Genomic DNA, 13,017 nt, shown 5'->3' on the forward strand with positions numbered 1-13,017 from the left:
TTTTTGTAGAGACAGGGTTTTGCCATGTTCCCCAGGCTGGGCTGGAACTCCTGGGGTCAAGTGATCGGCCTGCCTCCACCTCTCAAAGTACTGGGATTATAGGTGTGAACCACCATGCCTGGGTTAGTTTCTTTCTATTCCTAGTTTGTTTATCATGAAAGGGTGTTGAATTTGGTCAGATGCTTTTTCTGCATCAATTGAGATGATCATGTGATTTTTGTCCTTTGTTCTGTTAATAATGGCATATTTCATTAACATTTCTTGGTTTTCGTATGTTCACTCATTCTTGTATCCCAAGGATAAATCCCACTTGGATATGTTATAAAATATTTTTAATGTGTGTTTGAATTTGGTTTGCTAGTATTTTGTTGAGGAGTTTTACATCAATATTTTACCTTTTTTTTTTTTTTAAGAGACAGGGTCTGTCTCTGTCACCCAGGCTGGAATGCAGTGGTGTGATCTCTGTAGCCTGGAGCTGCTGGACTCAAGCATCCTTCTTCCTCACTCTCCTGAGCAGCTGGGATCACGGGCACATGCCACTGTGTCTGGCTATTTTTAAAATGTTTTGTAGAGAAGGAGTCTTGCTGTATTGCCCTGGCTCATTTCAAACTCCTCAAGGGTTCACCTCATCTTCCCACCTCCGCCTCCCAAACAGCTAGAATTACAGTCATGAGTCACTTCACCCACCTTACATCAATATTCATCAGGGATATGTTGATCCGTACCCTCTTTGCCTTGCCTTTTTTTTTTTTTTTTTTTGAGACGGAGTCTTGCCCTGTCACCCAGGCTGGAGCACAGTGGTGCGATCTCAGTTCTCTGCAAGTTCTGCCTCCCGGGTTCACGCCATTCTCCCACCTCAGCCTCCCAAGTTGCTGGGACTACAGGCGCCTGCCACCATGCCCGGCTAATTTTGGTTTTGTATTTTTTTAGTAGAGACAGGGTTTCACCGTGTTAGCCAGGACGGTCTCGATATCCTGACCTCATGATCTGCCCGCCTCGGCCTCTCAAAGGACTGGGATTACGGGTGTGAGCCACAGCGCCCGGCCAAGTTTTCTTTAAATGTTTTGTAGAATTTACCAGTGAAGTCATCTGGTCCTGGTATTTTTGTTGTTTTTGGGACTTTTAAAAAATTACTGATTCAGTATCCTTACTAGTTACAGGTTTTCTTTTTTCTTTTTTATTTTATTTTATTTTTTTTTTGAGACGGAGTCTCGCTCTGTCACCCAGGCTGGAGTGCAGTGGTGTCATCTCGGCTCACTGTAAGCTCCGCCTCCCGGGTTCTTGCCATTCTCCTGCCTCAGCCTCCTGGTTTCTCGCCATTCTCCTGCCTCAGCCTCCCGGGTTCTCGCCATTCTCCTGCCTCAGCCTCCCGAGTAGCTGGGACTACAGGCGCCCACCACCACGCCCGGCTAATTTTTTGTATTTTTAGTAGAGACGGGGTTTCACCGTGTTAGCCAGGATGGTCTCGATCTCCTGACCTCGTGATCCTTCCGCCTCGGCCTCCCAAAGTGCTGAGATTACAGGCGTGAGCCACCGCGCCCGGCCAGGTTTTCTTTTTTCTATTGTTGAGATGGAGTCTCGCTCTGTCACCTAGGCTGAAGTGCAGTGGCAAGATCTCAGTTTACTAAAACCCCCGGGTTCAAGCGATTCTCTTGCCTCAGCCTCTCAAATAGCTGAGACTACAGGCATGTGCCACCATGCCTAGCTAATTTTTGTATTTTTTAGTAGAGACGGGGTTTCACCACGTTGGCCAGGCTGGTCTCGAACTCCTAACCTCAGCTGATCCAACTGCCTTGGCCTCCTAAAGTGCTGGGATTACAAGTGTGAGCCACCGCACCTGGCTGAGTTTCAGATTTTCTATTTCTTCATGATTCAGTCCTGGTAGGTGTTTTGTGGTGAGCAGGTCTATGCAGACTTACCCCAAAGTTCAAGGTATTTGAGAAGCTGAAGAAAGAGGTTGACAAATCCAGTTTCTTAGAAAGTAACATTTATTTTTTAAAAAATTTTATTTTATTTTTATTTTTGGAGATGGAGTCTCATTCTACTGCCCAGGCTGGAGTGCAATGGCATGATCTTGGTTCATTGCAACCTCTGCCTCCCGGGTTCAAGTGATTCTTCTGTCTCAGCCTCCCGAGTAGCTGGGATTACGGGCGTGTGCCACCACGCCTGGCTAATTTTTGCATTTTTAGTAGAGATGGGGTTTCATCATGTTGGCCAGGCTGGTCTCAAACTCCTGACCTCAAGTGATCTGCCCAACTTGGCCTCCCAAAGTGCTGGGATTACAGGCGTGAGCCACCTTGTCCAGCCTGGGTGTGAGTTTTAAATAACAGCTCATTGATAATGATGATGATTATGCTGATGACAACTGCTGTGACGTCTTCAGATGAGATTATTGTGAAACTCTCTTCTCTGATCTAGGAATTCTCAAACACAATTTCTGAGACCAAACTCAAAATAAATCTCAAGCAGCTGGTATGTGCCATGATCCTGAAAGGCATCTGTGAATCATGTGAAATTTGGGTTTCTTCTGAAATCACAAACATTGATGGTGCTGTTAATGGGAATGCTTTACAATATTACAAGTATTCCAGAGAGTGTGTTCCAATGTATATATTCCAATAAGGAGAAGCTTAATGAGGTAGTTAATAATTTTTTAGTAATTTCTTTCTATTATTTTTATATTGAGTCAAAAAATATATTGGTAAAGCAGTTTGCAAGCAGAATGAAAGCAGATGTGCAAATATTAACATTGGATAAAACAAGACCCAAGCTAGCAGTCTTAAGTATGAAATGTAGGCATATTTTACACTGATAAATTCACATTCCACTGAGAAGATGTGAGAGGCAGAAGCTGTTGTATCCCCATCAGAGTTCTTAGATATCCATACACGAAAAATAATATTCTAAATACTCAAATTAATAATTCACATTTCTAGGCCGAGTGCAGTGGCTCACGCCTCGAATCCTAGCACTTTGGGAGGCCGAGGTGGGTGGATCACGAGATCAGGAGATCGAGACCATCCTGGCTAACATGGTGAAACCCCCTCTCTACTAAAAATACAAAAAATTAGTCAGGCATGGTGGCGGGCGCCTGTAGTCCCAGCTACTCAGGAGGCTGAGGCAGGAGAATGGCGTGAACCTGGCCCAAGGAGGCTATTTCTTACAAAGGGTTGCGGCCAGGTGCAGTGGCTCAGGCCTGTTATCCCAGCACTTTGGGAGTCCGAGGTGGGCAGATCACTTGAGGTCAGGAGTTGGAGACCAGCCCGGTCAACGTGATGAAACCCCGTCTCCACAAAAATTAGCTGGGCGTGGTGGTGCGCACCTGTAATCCCAGCTACTTGGGAGGCTAAGGCGGGAGGATAGCTTGAAACCGGGAGGCGGAGGTTGCAGTGAGTCAAGATTGTGCTACTGCACTCCAGCATGGGTAACACAGCAAGACTCTGTCTCTAAGTAAATAAATAGTTGCAGTCTGCAGGCCATAAGTGCAGCATCCAGCAGAGACTATTAACAGGCACTTCGAGGGAGGAGTGCGTAAGACAAGAATTTATTCTGAACCAGTTGTCACATACACATACTCAACAGGATATAGGAGGAACTATAAATATTTATGAAAGGGAGTTGCACGCAGTTGTGATAAGCAAGCATGTATGTTGCATGCATCCCATGTTCACGCTGAGGTGGCAACTTAACATTTAAATGCATTACATTAAGTCCTATATATCAAAAGGTCTTTTCAGGACACCAAAGCACTCAAGTGCACAGCCTCTGGAAACCAGTCAGAACCAACCCTTGATTGGAGGCCTCTTACCAGGAGAAAGTGACTGAAATCAGTTTCTTGTCCAATCAAAGCTGTAGTTATGGCTTGTGGAACAGGGAGGTCAGTTATCCAGTGTCTGTCATTGGATGAGTTGTAATTGGTTTAATATTGCTTAACTCTAGGCCAGTGCTTAACTGCCAGGGAAAAAGAAAAACCTCGTTGCAGTTAGAACATAGTTTCTATAGGTTATTCTTTTGTTTTTTTTTTTTGAGACGGCGTTTTTGCTCTGTCACCCAGGCTGGAGTGCAGTAGCACCATCTTGGCTCACTGCAACCTCTGCCTCTTGGGTTCAAGCGATTCTCCTACCTCAGCCTCCTGAGTAGCTGGGATTACAGGCGCCCGCCACCACACCCGGCTAATTGTTGTATTTTTAGTAGAGGCGGGGGTTTCACCACGTTGGCCAGGCTGGTCTTGAACTCCTGAGCTCAAGTGATCCGCCCACCTCAGCCTCCCAAATTGCTGAGATTACAGGCGTGAGCCACCGCACCTCACCCAGCCATGTTATTATTTGCATTCCTAGTAATGGAAACTCAGAAAAATATGATCCTTTTGCTGTAAGAGCCATGGGGTAGCCTTACAGCAGCGGGTTAACTCAATAGACTTGGGGTGTTCAGATGCTACACATCCAAACCTCTACGATCTTCAGTGTCTTGCCTCATAAGAATGCCTCTGCTTACTTGGATCCCTGGGCCCCGCCAGACAGCTGGTGCTCAAAACATAACTGATGGTGGGGCCTCAAGCCATGTGGTATCAGGGGACCTCTGGAGGGGCTGGAGGCTGACTGACTAGCGTCAGCCATGCAGCTGCTCCAGGCACCACCAACCTCTAGTAAAACCCTGCCGCTGAGGCTCAGGCCAGCGTCCCTGGTTGTCACACTTCCATGCTCGGGGAATGAGGGGCGTGCATAGGCCTCCCCTGGAGTGCTCACTGCAGCCTTCCTCCTGGTCTTTCCGGCACTCTGCCCTGTGTGCCTTTTCCTTTGCTGATTTTAACCTAAGTCCTTTCTCTCTGTAGACTCTAAACCCTAACCATAGTGTGATGGTTTTTCTGAGTACCAGGAGCCCTGCAGGAGGTCTTGTGTACCTGGACTCAGTGGCCCATTCACATCTAGTACTGTAGGGCCTGCTTTGTTACCTTGGTTTTCTGAAACATCTCCCACAAGGCAGGAGACCCCGCGGTGGGCTCCAGGTAGCTGTGTGGGCCCGGCAGGGCAGCAGGCAGGGAGTGGGGCTGAGAGCCCCTGGGCTGTGCACAGTCTGTGGGTCTGTACAGGACAGGCACTGCCAGCAGCAGGTTCCACGCTTCCAGGCCCCACCCGGCCCTCAGGAAGGCCTTGTCTGCTTGCTTTAAGGGGACTCCTGGCTCAGGGCCAGGCCCTTGGTGCTGGAGGAGGTCATGGGTGGAAGGCAGGGGGCACCAAGCGGACAGCCAGGACCCCCGGGCTGCAGACAAGAAAAGGACTGTGGGGTCCACCGGGTCTGGGCCACATCAAGGAATGTAGTTGAAGACCCGCCCTTAGGAGCTGAAAGCCAGGGCGCTACCAGGCCTGAGAGGCCCCCAAAGAGCCCTTGGGCCCGGTTTGGGAGGATTAAGCTGGAGCTCCCACCCCGCCCTGCCCCCAGGGGGCGCCCCGGGCCCGGCGCGAGAGGAGGCAGAGGGCGCGCCAGGCCGCGGGAGAGGAAGCCATGGGCGCGCGCGGGGCGCTGCTGCTGGCGCGGGCTGGACTCGGGAAGCCGGGTGAGCTCAGGGCGCTGCTGGCGGGACCGGGGGCAGCGGGAAGGAGGGGAGGTGGAGGCCGCGGGGGGCTCACTTCTTGTCTCCTGCAGAGTCGCAGGAGGCGGAGCTGTTGTCAGGTAGGGCGCCCAGGACGCGCGATGCCTGCCAGGGCGGCTGGGCCGGGGTGCACAGGGGCCCATCTACTGCTCTCTGTTCCCGGTCCCGAGAACGTGATGCTCTCAAGTAACTAATGGGCCCTGGGGGTGGGACCGTCCACTGCCCACCACGTGGGAGGATCCCTAGCGTCACCTTCTTGGCGCGCGGTTCCCCGGGGAGCGCCTCTCTGCGCGCACCCCGGGGCCGGGCTGGGCGGGGCAGGCCTGCCAACCCCACCCGGCAGCTCCGCCGCGTCGGTCTGTCCATCCCAGAGGCCTGCGGCCACCGGGAAATTCACTTGCTGGTGGCGGGCGGAGTGGAGTCCGCGCGCGGGCGCTAGCCATGGCAGGCCAGCCTGAGCCTGAGGAGGCGCCACCGATGTGGAGGGAGCCTGCTCAGCCGCCGCTGGGTGCTCTCGGCTGCGCACTGCTTCCAAAAGTGAGTCTGGGGGGCGGTCGGAGCCGCAGACTTGCTAATGGCCTCCAGGATGAGCAAACAGTAGCCACCCCGCAGCTTGGCCTCAGGGACTGGGCCTCCAGCGTGCTCAGGCGGCCAGCCCCCTATTCCAGGGCTCCCCGCCCTCTCTCCTTTTCTGCTAGGCACTACTACCCCTCCGAGTGGACGGTCCAGTTGGGCGAGCTGACTTCCAGGCCAGCTCCTTGGAACCTGCGGGCCTACAGCAATCGTTACAAAGTGCGGGACATCATTGTGAACCCTGACGCTCTTGGGGTTCTACACAATGACATTGCCCTGCTGAGACTGGCCTCCTCTGTCGCCTACAATGCGTACATCCAGCCCATTTGCGTCGAGTCTTCCACCTTCACCTTCGTGCACCGGCCGGACTGCTGGGTGACCGGCTGGGGGTTAATCAGCCCCAGTGGCAGTGAGGCTGGGGCGATAGACCGGGTGGGGTGATGGGAGTGCGGGGTGGGCATTACCCTCTATCCCTGTTCCCACTACACAAGCACAGCGGCCCCCTCTTTGGTCTGGGGGGTGCAAACTGCGCCCCTCCTGTTCTCATTCTCTCCTCACTTGCTTTTCTGCTCTCACTGCCACCTGCCAGGGCAGGGACCAAACACCCAGTTCTTCCCCCTTTAAGAGACTGTGGGGCCTGCAGGACAGTGTGAGAGGGAGGCCAGCTTGGCCTGGGCCTGAAGGAGTGAGGGGCAGTTCGGGAGGACCTGGCGACAGAAGCCTCAGGCAATGATTTTTAAAAGTTGAGGCAACTCACAAACCATGAAATTTTCAAGTGTTCAGTGTTGAAGTACACAATTCAGTGATTTTTAGCCTACAGTCATGTGTCACTTAATGACCGGGATATGTTCTGAGATATGCATCATGAGGTAGTTTCATCATTGTGTCAACATCATAGAGTGTAGTTACACAAACCCAGATGGCAGAGCCTGCTACACACCCAGACTGTGTGGTCTAGCCCATTGCTCCTGGGCTACAAACCTATGCAGCTTGTTACTGCACTGAATACCAGAGCAGTTGTAACACACTGGTAAGTACTTACGTACTTAAACATATCTAAACAGAGAAGAGGCACAGTAAAGATATGGCATAAAAGATAAAAACCAGGCCGGGCGCATGAGCCTGTAATCTCAGCGCTTTGGAAGGCCGAGGCAGGTGAATCACCTGAGGTCAGGAGTTCGAGACCAGCCTGACTAATATGGTGAAACCCCGTCTCTACTAAAAATACAAAAATTAGCCGAGTGTGGAGGCGGGTGCCTGTAATCTCAGCTCCTTGGGAGGGTGAGGCAGGAGAATCGCTTGAACCCGTGAAGGGCAGAGGTTTCAGTGAGCCGAGATGGCGCCACTGCATTCCAGCCTGGGTGACAGAGTGAGACTCCATCTCAAAAAAAAAAAAAAAAAAAAGATAAAAAGCAGTATACCTGTGCGCTAGGCACTTACCATTAGTGGAGCTGGCTGGACTAGAAGTGGCTGTTCGTAAGTGAATGAATGGTGAGTGAGTGTGAAGGTCTAGGACATGACTGTACATACTATAGACTTTATAAACACTGTATACTGAGGCTACACTAAATTTACCCAAAAACCTTTTCTTTCTTTAATAGCAAGTGGAACTTAGCTTACTGTAAACTTTTTACTTTGTAAGAATTATTACTATTTTAACTTTTTTACTGTTTTGTAATAGCAGCTACCTTAAGACACAAAGACATTGTATAGCTATATGAAAATATTTTCTTTCTTTATATTCTTTTTCTTTTTTTTTTTTTGAGACGGAGTCTTGCTCTGTCGCCCAGGCTGGAGTGCAGTGGCGCAGTCTTGGCTCACTGCAAGTTCCGCCTCCCGGGTTCACGCCATTCTCCTGCCTCAGCCTCTCTGAATAGCTGGGACTACAGGCGCCCGCCACCACGCCCGGCTAATTTTTTGTATTTTTAGTAGAGATGGGGTTTCACCGTGGTCTCGATCTCTTGACCTCGTGATCCGCCCGCCTCGGCCTCCCAAAGTGCTGGGATTACAAGCGTGAGCCACCGTGCCCGGCCTCTTTATATTCTTTTTCTATGAGCTTTTTTTCTATTCCATACACGTGGAACATACAACGTATGATTTTTGGGTGTCTAGATTCTTTCATATAACATAATGTCTCCAAGGTTCATTTTGTGGGATGTATCAATACAGGGTTTCACTTTGTTGGCTGGGCTGGTCTCGAGCTCCTGACCTCAGGTGAACTACCCACCTCGGCCTCCCAAAGTGCTGGAATTACAGGTGTGAGCCACCACGCCCAGCCATTTTATCAATTATTAATTGTGAGCTATTAACATCTCCAACTATTATTATAGAACTGTCTGTTTCTCCCACCAATTCTGTCAGTTTTGCTTTATATGTTTTGGGGATCTGTTGTTAGGTATGAAGATGTTTATGATTGGTATATTTTCTTGATGATTTGATTGTTTTATCAATATGTAATGTTGTTCTTGGACTCTTATAACAAGTTTGCATTAAACTCTATTTTGTCTGATATAGTATAGCAACCTCAGCTCTCTTTTGGTTACTATTTTTACGGAACTTTTTCCCAACCTTTCACTTTCAGTCTGTGTGTTTCACTGGATCTAAAGTGAATCTCTTATAAGGAGCACCTATCTGGATCCAGTGATTTTTTAAAAAGCCATTTTATCAGTCTCTGCTTTTTATTTGCAGCATTCAAACCCTTTGCAGTAAGAGTAATTAATTACTGATCTGCAAAGAATTACTTCTGCCATTTTGTTATTTGGTTTTTAGATCTCATCATATCTTTTTTCCATGCGGATGTTTTATATTTCTTTTGTTTCTTATTTCCTCATTTTTGTTCAACTGATTGTTTTAGAGTACCATATTGATTCCCTTCTCATTTGCTTCTCTGTGTTTATTTTGCTTTGTTAGTGGTTGCTCTAGGGATTACAATTAACATCTAAACCTTATAACAACCTACTTTGAATTTATACCAACTTAGCTTCAACAGTATTCAAAAAATCTCTGTTCCTATGTGGCTCCATTCCTCCACTTTATGTTGTTATTGTCACAATTTACATCTTTATTGATTGTGTGACCTTTAACCTAGATTTATAATTATTGTTTTATGTATTTGTCATTTAAATTACATAAGAAAAAGAGGAGTTACACACCAAAACTACAATAATACTGACTTTTGTATTTACCTGTGTAGTTGTCTTAACCAGGGCTCTTTGTTTGTTTGTACGACTTTGAGTTACTCTCTAGAGTTCTTTCATTTTAACTGGAAGGATTCCTTTATCCACTTCTTGTAGGATAGGTTGGCTAATGACAAATCTCAGCTTTTGGTTATCTGAGAATGTCTTAATTTCTTCTTCATTTTTTTCCTGATATAAAGTTCTTGGTTGACTGTTTCTGTTAATCTTGCTGAGGATCCCTTGTCTTTGATGAATCACTTCTCTCTTCCTGTTCATAAGATTCTCTCTTTATCTTTTGTTAGTTTTATTATAATGTATCTCGGTGTAAATCTGTTTGTGTTTATCCTATATGGAATTTGCTCAGCTTCTTGAATCTGTGGGTTCACGTCTTTCATCAAATATGGCAAGTTTTGACCTGGATCCCACAGCTGTTGTGCATTAATCATAAACATTCTCATCTACTGTAGCCCTTCTTCCTGCCGTGCTTTGGTCTCCACAGACTCAGACGGGCTGTCATCTCCATTCTGAGAGTTTCAGGAAGCACGGCAACAGCCTGGCCCATCCATTGGGTTATTCTGTGATATTGTTGATTGCCTGTGATGCACCGGGTGCTGGGGAGTCAAGAGCAATGCTGGGTATTGTGAGTGTGTCAGGGACTCTCCCCCCACCACTATAACACATGCCCTTTCTCCTCTCCCTGCTCCAGATGGCAGAGGAGAGGTGAAGGGTGCTGTCTTTCTCTGTCCTATTTCCAGCACCTCTGTCACCTCCTTACAACCTCCAGGAAGCACAGGTCACCATCTTAAACAACACCAGGTGTAATTACCTGTTTGAACAGCCCTCTAGCCGTAGTATGATCCGGGATTCCATGTTTTGTGCTGGTGCTGAGGATGGCAGTGTAGACACCTGCAAAGTGAGTGCCTCTACCCCACCAGGTAATCCCACCCTCTCCAGCTCCAGACTTGAGAGCAACTACCATTTCTCCCCCAACCACTCCCAACCCATTGCTTGGATTTCTTAGGAAGAAACCAGTGCAGTCTTAGTTACTGAGCCTACAAAATATGCTTCTCATTTTTCATAAATTCTGCCTACACTGATTAACCCACCAACCCCTGGAGGCTGTTGCCCCACTTTGAAAGGGTAGAAGCTGAGACTTGATTCCATGGGAAGGAGTAAGGTTTGCCTTCAGTCTGCCTAGCCCCACTGCCCCTCCTGCCCTCATGGCCTCTCTGCTGCCCCACCCACTCTGTCCCAGGCTGGGCTCACCCATGCTGCTCCCCAGGGTGACTCAGGTGGACCCTTGGTCTGTGACAAGGATGGACTGTGGTATCAGGTTGGAATCGTGAGCTGGGGAATGGACTGCGGTCAACCCAATCGGCCTGGTGTCTACACCAACATCAGCGTGTACTTCCAGTGGATCCAGAGGGTGATGTCACACAGTACACCCAGGCCAAACCCCTCCCAGCTGTTGCTGCTCCTTGCCCTGCTATGGGCTCCCTGACTCCTGCAGCCATTCTGAGTGCACCAGAAACTGTGAGGCTGTAGTGGGGACCACAGTATTGGCTCACCTCCTCTGGGCTGTGGGCACTTCAGGGACAGGGTTGGGACTGCCTGCTGGATCAGATTCCAGCCCCTTTTGTCTCATTTGCTAATAAATACGTGTGCATGTTCAAGCTGATGCCTTGCAGAGCTTTCTGTGGACCTAAGGGGCTTCGTGGACAACTCCCTGCTCTTCACTCATGTCCAGTCCAGGCCAAGACCCCACCTGAACTCCTAAATTGTTATCCAGGTTTTTGTTGCAAACAGCAGGACCCTCTGGTTATTTCAATCGGAAAGATAACTGATGGAAGAGCAGTAGTACTTCAGTGTGTCAGAGGGGTGGAAAGACATGGATTGAGGATGCCACAGAGGGAATGCTCCCAGTGCTCCCATCCTAGGGTTCCCAATCACACAAATGCCAGATGTTCCTGATCTTATTTTGGTCACTGCAATGGTTGACCTAAAACCAGGACATGGGTGCAGGTAGTTTATCTGGAAGGTGGTCCCAGGAAGCAAAGATGAGAAAGTGGAGAAACCAAGGCAGGAAAGGCACAAATGCCAATGAATTTGCTCAAACTGGGAGAAATTGAGCCACAATCCTGTGGGGGCTTCAGCATTGGCCCACTGAGGACGAGGACACCAGGGGTGAGTGTTTCTCTCTTGCCCCCTGACCCCACAAGTTGAGGGAGGTCCTTGGGGCATGGTATGATGCCACAGAGCTGTAGCAGCCCCTAGGTGAGGCTGTGGGCACCCAGGCAGCTGCTGTAGCAGCACCATAAGGTGGCTGGCATGGGGGAGGGGGGTATGTCTTCCCCCAGCCTTGAGGTTCCTGACGCCAGCATCAGACTGGCCAAGGAACCAGTCCAACAAGGTATATGCTGCAGGCTCCCTGAACTGGGAAAGCGATCTGCATTTTGCCAAGATCCAAAAATGCTGTGAGCACAAGAAGGTGCAAGAAGCTCTGGCCTAGACAGCCCCTGATCCCGTCCCCACCCCACAGCCCCTGCTCCTTTGAAAATGCAACCACTTGAATCAAACTCTCTCTGCTCACCGTTAGCCTCGGGAGGAAGGCTGCAGAGGGGCTCTGATTCTCAAACCGTGGAGGGCGGGCAGTCACAGGTGGTCCCTGCCTACGATGTCCTATCGGGGCTGACCTGTTAGCAGGTGGAATTGCCAGTCCTGCCAAATTGTAGAGGGAGTGTCATGATACAGTGGACGTGCTATCCTCCTACCCCATGCATGCGTTGGGGTCAGGGGAGGGTCTTCCTGCTGAGGAGACCTGGCCTGTCCACATAGAAGAATACTGAGACTGGAAAAGGGTGGGCAGATTCCAAGGTAGAACTGGAGTGGATGTAGCTGGTTCTGAGGGACAGGAGGTGAGTCCAGCAGCCCTTTCTAAGTTTGAGGGTGTTCTGCAGGTGAGCAGGTCTATGCAGACCTATTCTCAAAGGCCGAGGGAGCCAACAGGCCAAAGAAAGAGGCTGACAAATCCAGTGTCTAAGAAATAAACATTTAATAGGAACTTACAAACTGAAGCGATGTCTTGGTTGTCCATGAGATGGTGGATCTCCACACCCTGAAGAAAGTTTCTTTACATCACAAGATTTTTTTTTTTTTTTTTTTTGGTAAAACAAGTGCGATTGGTCATGCCTCAGACATTGCAGCAAAATCTTGACCACTGGGGAGATTAGAGAGGCATCTTTATGAGTTATCTGTGTGACAGGAACAGCTTGGTATGCTGGAGCGAAACATGGTCATCGTGGGGTTTTCACTTCAAGATGGCGTCACTCTTGCCATACAAAAGGCTGTTTTCCTATAGGTCTAGGGACATTCCAGTGGAGTTGAACAAGTAAAGTCGAGACAGACTTTTTTTTTTTTTTTTTTTTGAGACGGAGTCTCACACTGTTGCCTGGGCTGGAGTGCAGTGGCATGATCTCGGCTCACTGCAACCTCCACTTCCAGGGTTCACGCAATTCTCCTGCCTCAGCCTCCCAAGTAGCTGGGATTACAGGCGCACACCACAACACCCGGCTAATTTTTTTGTATTTTTTTTTTTTAGTAGAGATGGGGTTTCACTATGTTGGCCAGACTGGTCTTGAACTCCTGACCTCGTGATCCTCTCACCTTGGCTTCCCAAAG

General features: G+C 49.0%; 1 protein-coding gene across 4 annotated transcripts; it reads left to right on the forward strand.

Moving 5' to 3' along the window:
* The first annotated feature begins 5,479 nt into the window (after positions 1–5,479).
* Positions 5,480–11,043, forward strand: LOC116462533 (serine protease 41-like). Of its 4 annotated transcripts, XM_058433808.1 has the most exons (4): positions 5,480–5,554; positions 5,644–5,670; positions 10,095–10,252; positions 10,595–11,039. In XM_058433808.1, the coding sequence occupies exons 1-4, from the start codon at positions 5,503–5,505 to the stop codon at positions 10,838–10,840; spliced, it is 483 nt and encodes a 160-aa protein (XP_058289791.1). In that variant the 5' UTR covers positions 5,480–5,502; the 3' UTR covers positions 10,841–11,039. The 4 variants fall into 4 exon arrangements, with proteins under 4 accessions (XP_058289791.1, XP_058289790.1, XP_058289788.1 ...); XM_058433807.1 differs by lacking the exons at positions 5,480–5,554; positions 5,644–5,670 and adding an exon at positions 5,685–6,572 and having other exon boundaries at positions 10,673–11,043; XM_058433805.1 differs by lacking the exons at positions 5,480–5,554; positions 5,644–5,670 and adding an exon at positions 5,695–6,572 and having other exon boundaries at positions 10,595–11,043.
* The last annotated feature ends 1,974 nt before the right edge of the window (positions 11,044–13,017 follow it).

The sequence above is a fragment of the Hylobates moloch genome, unplaced genomic scaffold (genome assembly GCF_009828535.3).
Source record: "Hylobates moloch isolate HMO894 unplaced genomic scaffold, HMol_V3 SCAFFOLD_23, whole genome shotgun sequence".
Taxonomy (NCBI): domain Eukaryota; kingdom Metazoa; phylum Chordata; class Mammalia; order Primates; family Hylobatidae; genus Hylobates; species Hylobates moloch.